Source organism: Sciurus carolinensis, chromosome 3 (genome assembly GCF_902686445.1).
Source record: "Sciurus carolinensis chromosome 3, mSciCar1.2, whole genome shotgun sequence".
Classification (NCBI taxonomy): Eukaryota; Metazoa; Chordata; class Mammalia; order Rodentia; family Sciuridae; genus Sciurus; species Sciurus carolinensis.
Window position 1 is genome coordinate 71,660,404 of NC_062215.1, and position 15,260 is coordinate 71,675,663.

Genomic DNA, 15,260 nt, shown 5'->3' on the forward strand with positions numbered 1-15,260 from the left:
ATCACTAAGTTTGATGTTTCTTTATATATAAAAAGTGTTATAAAATCATGTGTCACTGTCTTGCCCTGATCAGGGGACTGCATCTAACTCATCGAATTTTTAAAATGTGCTCTAATTGTAAATATTGGCCGGGTGTTATATTTTAAAAACAAATTCTGATCTTTTAGAGACATTAAGTCTTATACCTGGATGATTGTTAAAGATAAACCAAGATTTCCCTGCTATAATTTGTTCCTTGAATCAGTTCTTTGAAAATTTGACAGTTATTACAATATGTTAAATTAAAATTGTGCCCCTGAGTTTTTGTTTTTTGCAGTGCTGAGGATTGAACCCAGGGCTTTGTTCTTGCAAGGCAGGCACTCTACCAACTGAGCTATATCCGCAGCCCCATAATTGTTAAAGCTATTTTTCTAAGTTTTGAGGGTTTAACTGACTGACAGAATTTGGTGTTATGCGAAAGAAAAAACAAAATCCTGTCTTTTAGGCATCATTTCTTGTATGAAAAATTGTTTCTTTGATAGATTGCTGCTTTATTTTAAGGTTTAGAATTACAGTGGTTATAATTCATTATTAACAATTAATAGTGCTATTTTTTATTAATCTTTTTGTCTTTTTTCTGAATAGGAAGATAGACAGTTGAACAATCAAAAAAAGCCAGCACTAAAAAAATTAACTTTGTTGCCTACTGTGGTTATGCACCTTAAGAAGTAAGTGTTTCATTTTCTTGTTGAAGATTATTCTTTTAATGATCATAATGGACAGTGTAAGGGGCAGTGGTGGTTCTGAGACATTTTGCACTTGGTCAGTTTACATCTGGGTGTCAGATAGTAGGTTCAGGGTGTGCACTGCTCTCTCTCTTTCTAATGATTTATGTCTTTTTCAAGGCTTTGACTCACCATTGCACTTTGATATAGGAAATGAAAGTGAATATCAAACTTCTTTATATAGAAATAAGACTATAGAAAAATAAATCTGTGTTGTATATAGTGAAATATATTTTGTTTATCAAATGCCTGCTTGGCTTTGAATTATTTGTATATTTATACTTGATCTTTTTTCTAAATAAAGCTTTTCCTTTAAGGAATGATATTCAAACTGCTTACTGATGTTCTTGGAATATTACATAATGGTAGTCTTCTGTTGGATCACAAATAATAATGAATAAAATTTCCTAAATTATATTTCTTCATACATTTTTCTTAAACTTTGATGCCTAGTGTAAACAGAACAAATAGAAAACTAAAATTGAATGAAAAACTTGTGAACTACTCATTTATTCTTTATAGACAGTTTGGAGTCTGGTAAAATTTAGTTTTCCCAGTTTAATTGAAAACAGTGAATCATGGGCAATCTACTCAAAACACATGTTAATATAAGACCTGTATGGCCCAATACAGCACAGTCATTGAGTCTTTCTGTAATAATGATGCCCTTCTTATTAGGTCCTTGTTATGAAATTCTTTCATTTGTTTGCTCATGGTCATGAACAACTTTGCTTTCTCTTTGAATAACTAAAACCACAGCCTGCTTTGAATGACTTGAAGAAATGCATTCCTACATCAGTGAGCCACCAACATGCCTTAGGATTCTGTATCTAGAAAATTGCTTCCTCTATCCCAACAGACAAAGCTTTCTGGCAGATTTTACATATATAATATAATATATGTAAAATATATTAATATTCTATTAATATAACTGATTCTGTTGCATGAAATGGAATTGAAATATCACTAGTTCAGGAATTTATTTTTTTGGTTTGAAAGGTATTTATTTGTGGTGTGCAGTTTCTTCATGGTGAATATACATGATTCTTTGTATACAAGAAATGGATTCATACTCAAAACAAGTTTCTTTGTAGTTACTAAAAATTATTACTACAGAAAATAAATCAACACTGTAAAACTAAGTAAATACTATTACTACTACTAGTTAGTAGGTGTAAAGGAAAAGGCAAGGTTCAGGGATTTAAATATCATTAATTCACTGAAACAATTTTTCTGCCAGAAGTATTATATTCTTCTTGATGGACTGCAAAGAGTAGCACAATTCTGTGTTCTCCATCACCTGAAACTGAGAATCACTATTGTGATGGATCGAGTGTTATGTTTTTAGTTATAATAATTGCAGTTCATTATTCCTCTGTGTGTCCATTCGTATCAATATTAATCTATCTTGTGTAATTTGAGTTTATACTGTTTGTTGTTAGCAAGTCATTTTTGCTGTCAAGTCTATATGTTTATGGGAAATAGAAACTAAATTTCATACTACTTTTGAAACTCATATAGGAATCCAGTAATATTTAATATATATCCAATATATATGTAAATGTGTATTATATAATAATATGAATATAAAAGCAAGTTTTGGAAACATCACTAAATATGTAAGAGAAGTCAGAGATACAGTGGAACTACAGTTTGTAGACTTGAATAATTATTACTAGTATTATCATTACCACCCCTCCACCACCATCATCATCACCATAATCATTATTATTGCAGGCAGGACCTTAAAGAAACGTTTATTGACAGTGGTGTGATGTCTGCCATCAAAGAATGGCTCTCACCTCTGCCAGATAGGAGTTTGCCAGCCCTAAAGATTCGGGAGGAGCTGTTGAAGATTTTGCAAGAGGTTAGTGGCAGAAACTGCTTGCTCTTCATTAATTATCTAATGTGGTTTGTATTGTCTTGACTTTTGTGTTTTACCATGAATTTGTACATTTGCTCTGCTACAGCCTGCCAGAGAAAAGGTTGAAAAAACAAACATATCTAATAAAATGAACATAAAAAAGATCTCATAAAATTTCATGTAACTATAATTTTGAAGGAAAAAAATCTGGGGGTAGCTTGGTATATATGAGAAGAGTAATCCATTAATGCACATGTTCTGGAGAGGCACTTGAAGTAAGTAGAGCACCAAATTCAGAGTCATATGAACTTGCATTGGAATCTTGAACTGGGTCACGCTTATGTGGCTTTGACACCTTGGGCAAGCTACTTAACTTCTGCAGAAATTCCCAAGGAACCTCCTACATGTCAAGCACCTGTGCAAGGTGCTTTGTATATGTATTGGCTCATTTATTCCTCAACAATAAACCTGTATTGTCTCCATTTTACAGATGAAGAAATTAGATTCAGAAGTTAAATGACTTGTCCAAGGTTACATACCTGGCAGGTGACTCTGCTTGAGTTCAGTCTTCAGTCTTCGGTCTTTGGGCTTCTAAGGCCTGTGCTGATTCCTATACTAAACTGTTAACCTCTAAGTACATTAGTTCATACTTTTTTACACTGTTAGGTTTTACTTCAACTTAGTGGTAATATTTTTGATGTGAACACAAAGGACCTGGTTCACTGTCTATAGATCCTGAAAATAGAATTTTTTATTTGTTCTAAGGAACCAGGTCTTAAAGGTCCTCTAGAATAGATTAGCAAGCCTCCCACCTTCTGTGATTAATTTTGTGTGTGTTTGTGTTCCCCCAGCTACCTAGTGTGAGCCAGGAGACCCTGAAGCATAGTGGGATTGGACGAGCAGTGATGTATCTCTATAAACACCCCAAGGAATCAAGGTCCAACAAGGACATGGCAGGGAAATTAATCAGTATGTAAATTTTGCTTTTTGTTTGTTTTTATGTCTATAGAGAGTCATGTGTGTGAACTACATTTTTATTTTTACCAATATTTATTTAATATGAGTCAGTAAGGTAGAATAGAAAATTTTTTAGTAACTTCTTATAGGACTGGCTTTTTCCTCTTATACTAAAACTACTTCTTAGTATATTTAAGTATGCTATCCAGTATTAAATACAGCAAGTAAAAGTATACATTTTCTAGTCATGGATCAAGAGCATGGAGAAGAGGGGATTTTGAATACACATCCTCAATTTAACCCCACCTGGTTCATTTCATGTATCCACTACTTACTTTACTACATTTCCTTAGCTGGTGATTTCAGCTCCAAGTTTGGCCTCCTCCTCTGTAAAATTGAGATAATTATGTTTTCTTTGAGTTATTATGAAGATTAAATGAAGGATATATATGAAGCACAGTGCCTAGCACATAGTCAAGAACTGTTACCCACTAATGCACTATCAGTACTTGGATAATGGTCTCCAAAGCTGTTTCCACATTCTTATTGTATAATGCCAGAGAAATCCAGAGGCTAACTGAAATACCACATTATTTATGAAATCCTTCAGTTTTAAGACTGAAGTCCATGTTTATTTTTGTTCTCCTCAACTCTTCCTGTGTTCTATCTTGGAAAGGAATTTAAATAACTACTTCTGTATGTAGTATTTATTTTTTTGTTGAATTTTAAGATTATTAGATTAGAGAAATGTAAATTTCTCTTATAAACCAGAAACATTACCATCTTTTGTCTTAATAAGAATGCACAGTTTACATCCTATTGAATGAGAAGCTTTTGATTGCTCTTAAGCAGTGATCCATGACTTTTATTTTCCCTAGACAGAGAAAGCAGAATATTTCCTCTGGTGTCCATGACTTAGTACAACAGTGGTTCTGTTTCCAGGGGTGAGGTGTGGGGTGCAGTTTCTTAAGATAACCTAACCCCCCCTGAGAATTCTTACTTCCTTCAAACTATCTCAACACCTATTCTTTCTGTAAAGGTCTTTTCTGATTTTATAGTGTATTAATGTAGCAATAAGCTACATTATGTTACAGAACAAAAACAGCTGATGCCTCTGGACATTTACTGACAGAGCAGTGAGCATATATCATTTTTTCTCATGGTCACCTGAGCAGCCTTATTAGGCTTAATGAAGTACAGACTCTACACTTGTCATATTAGAATATAATTTTTAAATACTTAGATCATTTTGACAGGTAATAAGGGAGTCTTATTTCAAGATTTTATTTTTAATGGAGTAAACTTTAGAAATTAGGCTGCCTTTTAAAAATAAACATTTTTAAGAAAGGAAATTGTTATCAACCCAGGTATTAATGACAGTGAAAGTTCAGATATTCCTTTCTTTAAATCTCTGTGATTACTGAATAAACTGGTTCTATTACACTACTTTTCGGAATCATCCAGCCTTAGTTATGATACTAGTATCATGTAGTCTTTATCCTGAAAGTGGTCTGGAATAATGGGGTCATTAAGAAAAAGAATATTCTGGCTGAGCACAGTGAGTGATACACACCTGTAAACTCCAGTGTCAGGAGGCTAAGGCAAAAGGCCCACAAGTTGGAGGCCAGCCTGGGCAACTTATTAGCAAGACCCTATCTCAAAATAAATAAGCAAGGGTTAGTTTAATGTTAGAGTGCCCCTGGGTTTAATTCCCACTACAGGAAGGGAAATAGAAAAAAAGAAAAGAAAAAGAATATTGTGAGCTGGTGTTATAGCTTAGTGGTAGAGTACCTACATAGCATATTCAAGGCCCTGGGTTTGATCCTGAGCACAGCACATATGAATACAAATATTCTAAATACCTAGACTGTTGCATTATTTGAGTGTGTGATTATTTGAAAGCCTACTAGGAAAAAAATCCTTTTTTGTGGACTAAATTATTGATTTTTTTTTTTTTTTTCTTGTTATAGATGAATGGTCTCGGCCTATATTTGGCCTTACCTCAAACTATAAAGGAATGACAAGAGAAGAAAGGGAGCAAAGAGATCTAGAACAAATGCCTCAACGACGAAGAATGAACAGGTATGAGGGAACAGGTATGAGTAAGTGGAATAACTATTAATGTTGCCAGTAACTCTGGATTTTTTTGGTAAATAAGGTCATGAGGATCTTGGTTAGGATCATCTATGAGATTTTGTCTTTCAACTTGGTATGTTGAGAAGAAAACACATAGTTCATGATATCCGTATAGTTTAAATGTGATAGCATCTGGTAAGAGTCTCCCCCCTCACATCAAGACCTTTTTACAAATATTCTCCATGTGAGGTGTGGCTTTGCTGTTCTGGAGATTCCAACCTCTTACAGAAAGCGGTTTTCTCATTGTCAGTCCTGTCTCCAGAATCATGGGGGAAAAATGTTAATTGTTTCAGTTTGTATTGTTCTAGATTTAGTTGCATCCAGGAGTTACAACTATGGTGGTAGTTATTGCATGCTCATAATGAAACCTGTAGGTAAACAGATACTACTAAAATGAGTAGTGTCCTTAAATCAATTCAAGTTTTTTTGTTGTTTATACTTTTCGTGGGGAGGAGTTAGGGTGATGGTATTTTTTGATCCAGTGTAAAGGAGCTACTTGTGGTCTAAGTTTAATATTTTGATTTCCTCTTTTCTTAGTTATAAGGTTCTTTGATTCCTAGTAACTTGTTTACCTTTTCCCCAGCACTGGTGGTCAGACACCCCGGAGAGACTTGGAAAAGGTGCTGACGGGAGAGGAGAAGTAAGTTTTGTATTAATTTTTCTTCTTAACATATATAGAGGATTTCTCTTAGCTGCTTTAAGAAAAACAGTAAATGAAATGATGTGTTAACATTGATGGGGTGATGATTTTCAATTTAGCAGTTATTGAAACTTAAGAAAATAGTTGAAAAATAAAGATTTTGTTGCTGTTTGCTTAGTGCTAGACTTCTTTGTTAAGCTTTGAGAATACAAAAGCAAATTTAAAACAATACGTGATCTCAAACTGTAAGTCTACAGAAGGATGATGGTAAAGGGAGAACATAGGCAAGGATGTGTTCAAGGCATGCTTTGGGAGTGGTGAGCAGATTGAAGTGGTTGGGCAGCATTGTGGTACCAAGGATGGTAAAAGGCAAGATTGGAAATACAGATATGGACCAATGAGGAGTTGAAATCAGAATACGAATTTTCACTTCTTTGTGATTTCAGACAATGTGTTTGAGCCTAGATATGAAGCTGTGAAATATGTTGGAATGCTGATGCTGTTGGTGTTGTGTTGGATGAATCAGGGCAGTTTGACTATGCAAGGCTATGGTACTGTTAAACAGAAACCATACTGGAGGAGCAGGCAACTGAGAAAGCACTGCAGAGGCAGAGCTGTGAGGAGTTGGTGACTTAGTAGAGGAGAATTTGGCTGGAATTGAAGACTCCACCCCAAATATTCACCTAAGTACTAAGAGATGTTACCATTCATTAAAATTAAGGGAGGATGGGCTGGGGTTGTGGCTCAGTGGTAGAGCACTCGCCTAGCATGTGTGAGGCAGTGGGTTCAATTCTCAACACCACATAAAAAAATTAATAAAATAAAGGTATGTGTCCATCTACAGCTAAAAATATTTTTTTAATAATAAAATAAAGTTAAGGGAGGGCTGGGGAATATAGCTCAGTGTGTAGAGTGCTTGCCTTGCATGCACAAGGCCCTGGGTTCAATTCCCAGCACCACAAAAAAAATAAATAAATAAAGTTAAGGGAGAAGTAGATTTGAGGGCATTGGTGAGTTCTGTTTAAAGCAGTTAAATGTGAGATGCCTTATGAGATAGTCTTGTAAATATCATGGGCCTAGAGACAGATTTGATGGTTATTTTCCATAGGAAAAAAACTGTTGAATCAAGAGTGTATAGAGTAAGAAATGATCTAACCAATTTTGAAAAGGGGTGTGGCCAGGCAGAGTAGCCAACAAGAGGATGTGGACATAAGTTTTGAGTCAGAACCTGCGAAAGTAATGAGACTGCGTGGAGGTGGGCAGTGGAGAGGCTTGGGGCCAGGGATAGTGGGGAAAGGTGCATGCCAATACCTGTAGGAACATACATTGGCACAGCTTGCAAAAAAATGAGAGATGAGCTAGAGGGAGCAAAGTAAAACTTATTTACAGCTGGTTTAAAGATGAGATACTGTCTTCAGAGGGAGAATAAGAGTTAAGGAGTTTTTTTGGTTTTATTTTGTTTTTGGCTAGCTAGTTAATCTGGTATAGAAGATTATAGAAGCTTAATTAATGTTTAAAAATGGGACAAACTGACAGAGGAATAAAAACATTTTAGAATTTTTTACCCTGCTTGTCCCACCTCCAATATACACATACACCCACTCTTCATTCACCACTAGAGGAAGTTACCTAAAGGTTATATGATTTTGAATGCCTGGACATCTAGAATCTGTAGAGAGGCTTTACTTTGGAAAAATGATGATCTTTTAGCTTAGCATGGGTGCTCTCAAATTTGCACAGAACTGAACACACACAATGAGTACAAGTAATACTGGGGAAATGTAAATAAGATGGATGGATTGTATCAATGTCAATATCCAGATTGTGATACTGTGTTGCAGTTTTGCAAATTGTTACCATTGCAGGAGATGATGAGTCTCTCTTGGTATTTCTAATAATGATATGTGAATCTGAAATTGTTCCCAAGAGTTATTTACAAAAGTATTGATAAAAAATTACTGTATGCATTGCACATGCAAAACCATGTAAATTATGGACATAGAGTATACGTGGGTCATTTTTGACTGTGATTTTTGTGCCTCATTAGTGAACTCCTGGGTGACTCCACTAGCCTGAAGAAGTTAGGATTTGGTCAGGAAGGTGGAACTAGCCTTGGAAGGGAGAAGGTATGATTACATTTGAAGCTGAGGAGAACAAAAAGGATTTGCAAATACAGAGGAAGATGGCTTTAGGGGGAAGTGAGGAATTCATACAGCAGTGTGGCTAGCTAAGGAGGGCAGGTCGGGTGACCTTGGGAGGGCAGAAGAGATTTGAAATAGTGGAGCTCAATAGGGTGGATTGGGAACAGGAGTGTGAAATTGCCTGTGACCTCTATTGTGGCTGACTGCGTAAGCAGCATGCTCTTCCTCTCCCTTTTCTCAGGGCTCTTAGACCTGGAGATCCTGGATTCTGTGCCCGTGCAAGGGTCCCAATGCCCTCAAACAAGGACTATGTTGTCAGGCCCAAGTGGAATGTGGAAATGGAGTCATCCAGGGTAAGCGGGGAAGAGCATAGTGGAATTCAAATATAGATTGCCACTTGATTTTTTACTTTATGTTTAATAATCCATACAACTCTTACTCATTCACAGAGATCTGTTTTCTGGTCTCTTGTTTAGGCAAATCACAAGGAATCAGAGAAAGGGAAAAAACATTACCCCAAATTAAAACTGCTGAATTTTTCTTCCTACTTAAAGCAACATTATCAAATCAGGAGGTTTCTTACTAATCCCTTTATTTCAAGTGAATCTTGAAGACTAGGATGTTCTGATACAGTAATTTTTTTTTTTTTTTTTTTTTTAAGAACCATGAGAAACAGAATTTACCTACTCCCTCATCTCTCTCCCTCCCTTTCTCTTCACCTACTTAAGCAATTCTGTTGTGAAATCATTAGGGTAGACATTTCCTCTGTTATTGTTGTAAACACTACTTAAACACTGTTTCTCAGTAATCTTTTTTTATTCTCTAATCAAACCACTCTTCTAGCCTGGTATTCTTAAAAAGGGCCTGAGCCGATTGGAAAAGCATAAGAGGCGATTTGCAGAACAGAAACGACTCAGCAAAGTGCACCGTGCTGTCAAGTTCAGCATTGAAGGCAACAGGATGCCCTTGTAGTCCTGGCCCTACCAGAGTGTATCTGAGAGGTATCCCTGAGGAAGCATGGGCTATGCATGGGCTTGAAGTGTCATCAAAGTGAAAGCAAGCTTGTATGAGCTTTCTTTTAACCAGAAAAAGCCACCTGCTCTTAGTTTCTGAAATAATGACCCTGACAGCCCCCTTAGAGCATTCAAGTCCTTTACTTTGTCAGTAGAGACTCATAGACCATTACTTCCATGATGGCATTTTGTTCTTCCTGACTGGTACCCATTTTTATGAGATAGGCTTTTGTTAGGACTCAGAATCAGGGTAGTCTGCATTACAGGCATATAAACTGGCTTGTGACTTCTAGGTGAAAGGGCAATGACTTATTTTCCTATTGTCAGTGACTTAGCAACATGTATTTGAGACTCATTACTTAAAAGTCTTGTACTGAATATTTAAGGATGTATGTGGTGAAAATATATTCAGTACATAGTCAGAAGTGAAAAAGACTGAACTATTCATGAGCCAGATTCACTGACCCACTGTGCTTTGGAATAGTACCACCTTTGCTACAATGTGCAGAGTCCCAGTGTGATGCCTGCCTTTTGTGCTTCTCCTTGACCTCTGCTTTGGCAACTTTTTCCATGGACTCCACTCACTTTCCTACTAGTTCACTTTGCTATTAAATAACTTTCAACACAACACTCCCTTTCTTATTTATTAAGAATAAATAAAGAGTAGAGGAGGATTAGTTTCATGCCAAGGACTTCTTCCCCTTTTTTTTTTTTTTACTTGTACCATATCCATGTCCCTTGGCCACCTCTCTTGGTATTCCTTCCCCCATCCCCATTTCTTTGTTTATCTTCCTCTCCTTTCTCACTATCTCTTCCCTCTTTAAGCCAGCTCTTTCCTAATATTTTCTGCCCCAGCACTTACATTTTTGAGAATTGAAAACTACAGTGTAGCCAAGAAAACATAGTAAAAACTCTCAGAGATCTGTCTGCTTTGGAGCATACTTTGTATTCCAAGGAGCCTTGTGCCTATCTATTAATGTTGCTGGCTCTGATCCCTCCTCCCTGTTAAGTGTAGTGGGTGGAAGAGTGGCCTGACCTCCTAGTAGAGCATGAGGAGAAACACTCTAGGAGAGCTCCCTTCCTCGTCCCTGACACTCCACAGGACCATACTGTGTTGGTGTTTATCAAGGCTGCAGTCTGGCCTATAGAACTATAGAACTCTGTCCAAAAAATGTGATGTTTCTGTGGGGTGGGGGGATGGTGATGGTCTCATGGTAATTTCCCTACTTATTATCTTTAAACCACCTAGCCAGTTTCCCTGATCAGGACAGTTTCTTGTATATTCACTCAAAGGTCAGATACTAAAGAGTATTATCCAAGAAGAAAACTGGACTAAGTAAATGACTTTCAAATAAAACTTCTTGTATTCAATATCACTATTATTTTTGAGGTTATATAGTTAACATAAAACACTACAGATTAACCTCCATTCCCAGAGTTCTGCTCTTCACTGTTTCATCACTGTTAACAATTTGATGTTTTAAATGTATTTCCAGATATGCCTCAAAACTTAGTTTTTATAGAATAATTTGAGGTAATATTAAAAATCTCTCATGGTCTCACATATTCCAAAACATTTTGATAACATTTGTTATCTTTTTTCTATAGATGCTTTCATTAAAATTGTGCTGCATATAATTTTGGTAATTTCCCCTCATTTAAACCACCTTGTAGATTTGCTACATTTTTAATGGCAGTCATTTTAAATGGCTGCATAAGGGTCTGTGACCACTGTATGAATACATAAGAATTTGTTTATTCACTTATCTATAGTTTCTGATTTTTTTTCACTCTTAAGTAATTCAGAATCCTGTCCTACATTAATTTTTATGTTTGTTTCATGGAGTGCTTTTGAAAAATAACATTAAAATTGCAGAAGCAATGCATGTATTTGTATAGACTTTTAAAAATACAGAAAGCACAAATAAAATTAATGTCACCTTAATCTTGCCACATCTTAATATTAACACTTCGGATTATTTATTTTTGGTCCTTCTTGTGTGCATACATAAATATTATCAGTGTTGTTGTTTTTTGTTTTGTTTTTTTAATTCAAGCAACAGTGTGATTATACTTTTTTATACCTTATTTTGTTGGTTTGCCTTTTACTTAACATGGTAAAATTTCATTTGACTAAATATTCTTCAGTGATTTAATGTAGTGTTGATATACAATTGTACCATAATGTTTAAGCAAAACTACCTTGTTAGGCTTTTAAGCTGCTTTTGTTTTTTTTCTCTGATGAAACATACAGCATAGACTTAATGTCCTGAGGAAGCGTGGTGTAGAGTTAATGGAATCAGAAAGGGACATCATTGAATGTGTCATGTTAGGTGCTGTGTGGTTCTTTTGTGTTTTCAGGCTCAGGGTAAGGTAACTAAGCATCTGCCAGCTACGTACATGTTGTAACAGAGTCACTCTGCACTGGCTTGAGAGTGTCCCTGATGCTGAGGCTAAACAGATTCATGAGGGCACAGACTGTTAAAGAACATCCTGAGAGTGGGCAAAGAGAAGTCCACCTTGGTTCAGGGCACCACTGAAAGTTGAGTAGTTGTTAGAGATCCAAGCAGATAAAACTTCCAGTGTGGACTGATTCTGTTTACTAAAATCAGGGCACATCATCTGAAAGAAATTGAGATATTTGAAACCACCAGGAAGTCCTGAGGTGATGGCATATCTCTTTTTCATCTGACAATGAGTTTTTATGCTAACTCAGAGTACTAATGCCAAGTATCGAGATTGATAAAAAGTAGTATTTGGAATTGGGCTATTCCTAAAAAATTTAGGATGGATGGTCAGCATGGCTCTTGTTCAAGAATGACTTAGAGAGTTTCTTGCTTTAGTACTCAGTTGACTTCATATTGGGGATGGGACTGAGTCCTGAGCTGGAATAAGACTTGGAAGGCTTCAGACTAAGAAGAACTTCATCATACTGATAAACCAATGTCCCCTAGCCCTACCTTAATTTTACATTCTTTGGAATTGAACTTCAGAAGTAATTCAGTAGTGAGTATCTGGGGAGAAGAATTAGAACAACTCAGCTCTTTCTTACCATTCTTAAATGTCTGAATTGTTAGCATCACTGTGAGCAAGAAGAGTTCACCCTGATCTTTGACATCAGTGGCAGGCCATTCCAGAATTTCTAAAAGGTGCTTATTTCTTAGAGACCATATCTTTGCAAGACATGCAGTCTTCAAAATAGAAAGGAAAAGATTCAGCAACTAAGCCTTTAAACATAAAGGGCAAGTGGGAAAGGGTACTGGAGGAGTACTGGCTAGGGACATGGGCCTAGGATTATAGAACTGCTGAGTCAGAGCAGGGATAACCCCAAGTCTAAAACTGTAGGGCTGCAGCACAAAATTTGCTTCACTTATCCTGTCCACCTTCATTCCTTGCCTAATGCTTTTTCTCAGATGCTTTAGAAGATCATTCTTTTTTATGCCAGCACTGTTTCCAAGCAGTTAGCCCCTCATTTGGTCTTTGAAAGGGAAAAGCATGCGTTCAGATATCATGTAAATGGTGGAATTGGGAGGATTGTAGTCTCAATATTCCCCCTTCTCTCATCTTGGAGATTTTTGTGAACTGCAACAAAATTAAAAGTAAGACACAGGGAGCTGGGGTTGGGACTGGGGCTCAGTGGTAGAACTCTTGCCTAGCTTGTGTGAGGCATGGGGTTTGATCCTCAGCACCACATAAATAAATAGAGGTATCCATCTACAACTAAATATATATTAAAAAAAAAAAGTAAGAAACAGACAACAGCAAATTTAATTTTGATCAAGAAAGTGTAATAGGTGTTTCTATCCATCTACAACTAAATGTATATTAAAAAAAAAAGTAAGAGACAGACAACAGCAAATTTAATTTTGATCGAGAAAGTGTAATAGGTGTTTCTAACACTGTGGTGTGTACTTATCTGTTCCTAATGTCACCAAAGTGTTTTCTGGTTGTTCTAGAGCTGGGAGCTCTTCTGACCTCTAATTTTCAAATATAAGAAGCTGAAAGACAGAACTAGATGTAGGTATTACAATAATTTGCTCTTTAATTTTTCCCCCACTCTTAGTTTCAGGCAACCTCCAAGAAAGGTATCAGTCGACTGGATAAACAGATGAGAAAATTCACAGATATCAGGAAAAAAAGCAGATCTGCACACGCTGTGAAAATCAGCATCGAGGGCAATAAAATGCCATTGTGACCTTGCCTGGGATGTGTTTTCCATCTCTGCTTTAAGAAATGCACAATGGACTCTTTGGAGAAAAGAAGATATTTTAAAATTTTTTTAGTGTGACTGTAAATGGTTCGGCTTGTATCAAAAGTTGTCATAGGATTCACATTTCTCTCAGTTGTATTTAAAACTGTTTGTTGTGTACTTTGTACAGAATACTAGTCATACTTCTATAAACTTTACACAATAAAATTTCATTCTGGTTTTGGGGGGATGTCTCTTTATTGTCTTAGAAGATGTATTCTGGGATTGGTGGGTTGGTGTTGGTCTTTACTGAATGAAAAAAACCTTAAGATACACAACAGTTTTCCATCTTCAAGGTTCAGTCCTATCAGACTGGTATGAGAAATTTATCTGGTCTTTGTCCCTAGTTCCGGATAAGGAATGTCTCAAACCCTTGGGTTTCCTGGATGGTGGAATTGTCTTTCTTATGCTAATGCAGTGATTCCTGGTAGGCCCTAGATAGCTTTAGGGTGGAGGCTGGTCACCAAAAAGATCCTCTGGCCAGTTGTGGGGGATAGCTAGGTCCAGTCATGTGACCTATTTGATTTAATCAGCCACACCTGCATAGTAAGGCCCATTAAGGGCTCTGGATACCTAAGCAAGCTTAGAGTTTCCTGGTGGGTGAACTCATTGATATGCCAGGAGAAGGAGGTCACAGGAGCTCTGCATTCCCTTCCTGAACCCCCTTCTATAGCTCTCCATTTGACTAGCAGGTCTAACATATCCTTTATGATAAAGCTAATCATAAGTATAGTGCTTTGTAGGAAAGTATAGTATCTTTCTGAGTTTTGTGAGACATCTTAGCAAACTCTTGAGATAAGAGATTCATGGGAACCACAGATTTGTAGACATTCAGTCAGAAGTATCCTGGAGAACCCAGTGTGACCAGCAGCTTTAAGTGGCAGCCATCTCTTAAAGGGAGGCCTGAGCCCTAAATCTGTGGAGTCTGTCAGTCACCCTGAATGTTTTATATCAGAATTGAATTTACCATACCCCAGTTGGAGTTTTACTATAATACCAACAATATCCTATTTCTTAGTGTTTTTATATGAATTTTTTTCCTCAAGACTGGGGAATTAAAGTAGAAAAAAGTTCAAGAAGTAGTCTCTTACAGGAAATAACAGATGTAACTGAATTGCTTACGGCAACACCCATTTGCTTATAGCAGTTGAGCAATTAGGGGGGAGAAAAAGTATAAATTAAAGTTATGTTTTTTATTGCTTTTGTTTTAATGAATTTTTAATTATTTTAATAGCTGTACAGACTTAATTATGAGAGCTCTGATAGGTCAAACTGAGTAAGTCCAAGATAATTTTAATTAGCCTTGGTTTTCAGAAAGAAATGAGAATATTATTGACCATAAAGACCTTTGAGGCGGTCTAAATATATGAAGTCTGCCCTGAAACACAAGAACCACTCAGAATCTATCTCTACTAACCTTCAACAAACTCAAGCACAAATGGGATGTAATAGATTGTAAAAAGTGTGTATTAGGAGGTAATGGCTAACCACTAGAT

The 15,260-nt window shown here is 36.4% G+C and overlaps 1 protein-coding gene across 3 annotated transcripts in view; it reads left to right on the forward strand.

Moving 5' to 3' along the window:
- The window catches only part of Iws1 (interacts with SUPT6H, CTD assembly factor 1), a 38,778-nt gene extending 24,829 nt beyond the window's left edge, over window positions 1-13,949 (forward strand). For 2 of the 3 annotated variants that reach the window (XM_047546796.1, XM_047546798.1), the window contains exons 8-14: window positions 625-707; window positions 2,502-2,631; window positions 3,480-3,597; window positions 5,556-5,667; window positions 6,305-6,361; window positions 8,744-8,855; window positions 13,579-13,949. In XM_047546796.1, coding sequence (XP_047402752.1) covers window positions 625-707; window positions 2,502-2,631; window positions 3,480-3,597; window positions 5,556-5,667; window positions 6,305-6,361; window positions 8,744-8,855; window positions 13,579-13,710 — 744 coding nt within the window. In that variant the 3' untranslated portion in view covers window positions 13,711-13,949. Of the gene's footprint in view, window positions 1-624; window positions 708-2,501; window positions 2,632-3,479; window positions 3,598-5,555; window positions 5,668-6,304; window positions 6,362-8,743; window positions 8,856-9,345; window positions 9,504-13,578 lie in introns of all 3 variants that reach the window. The other variant, XM_047546797.1, reaches the window with a different exon arrangement.
- The last annotated feature ends 1,311 nt before the right edge of the window (window positions 13,950-15,260 follow it).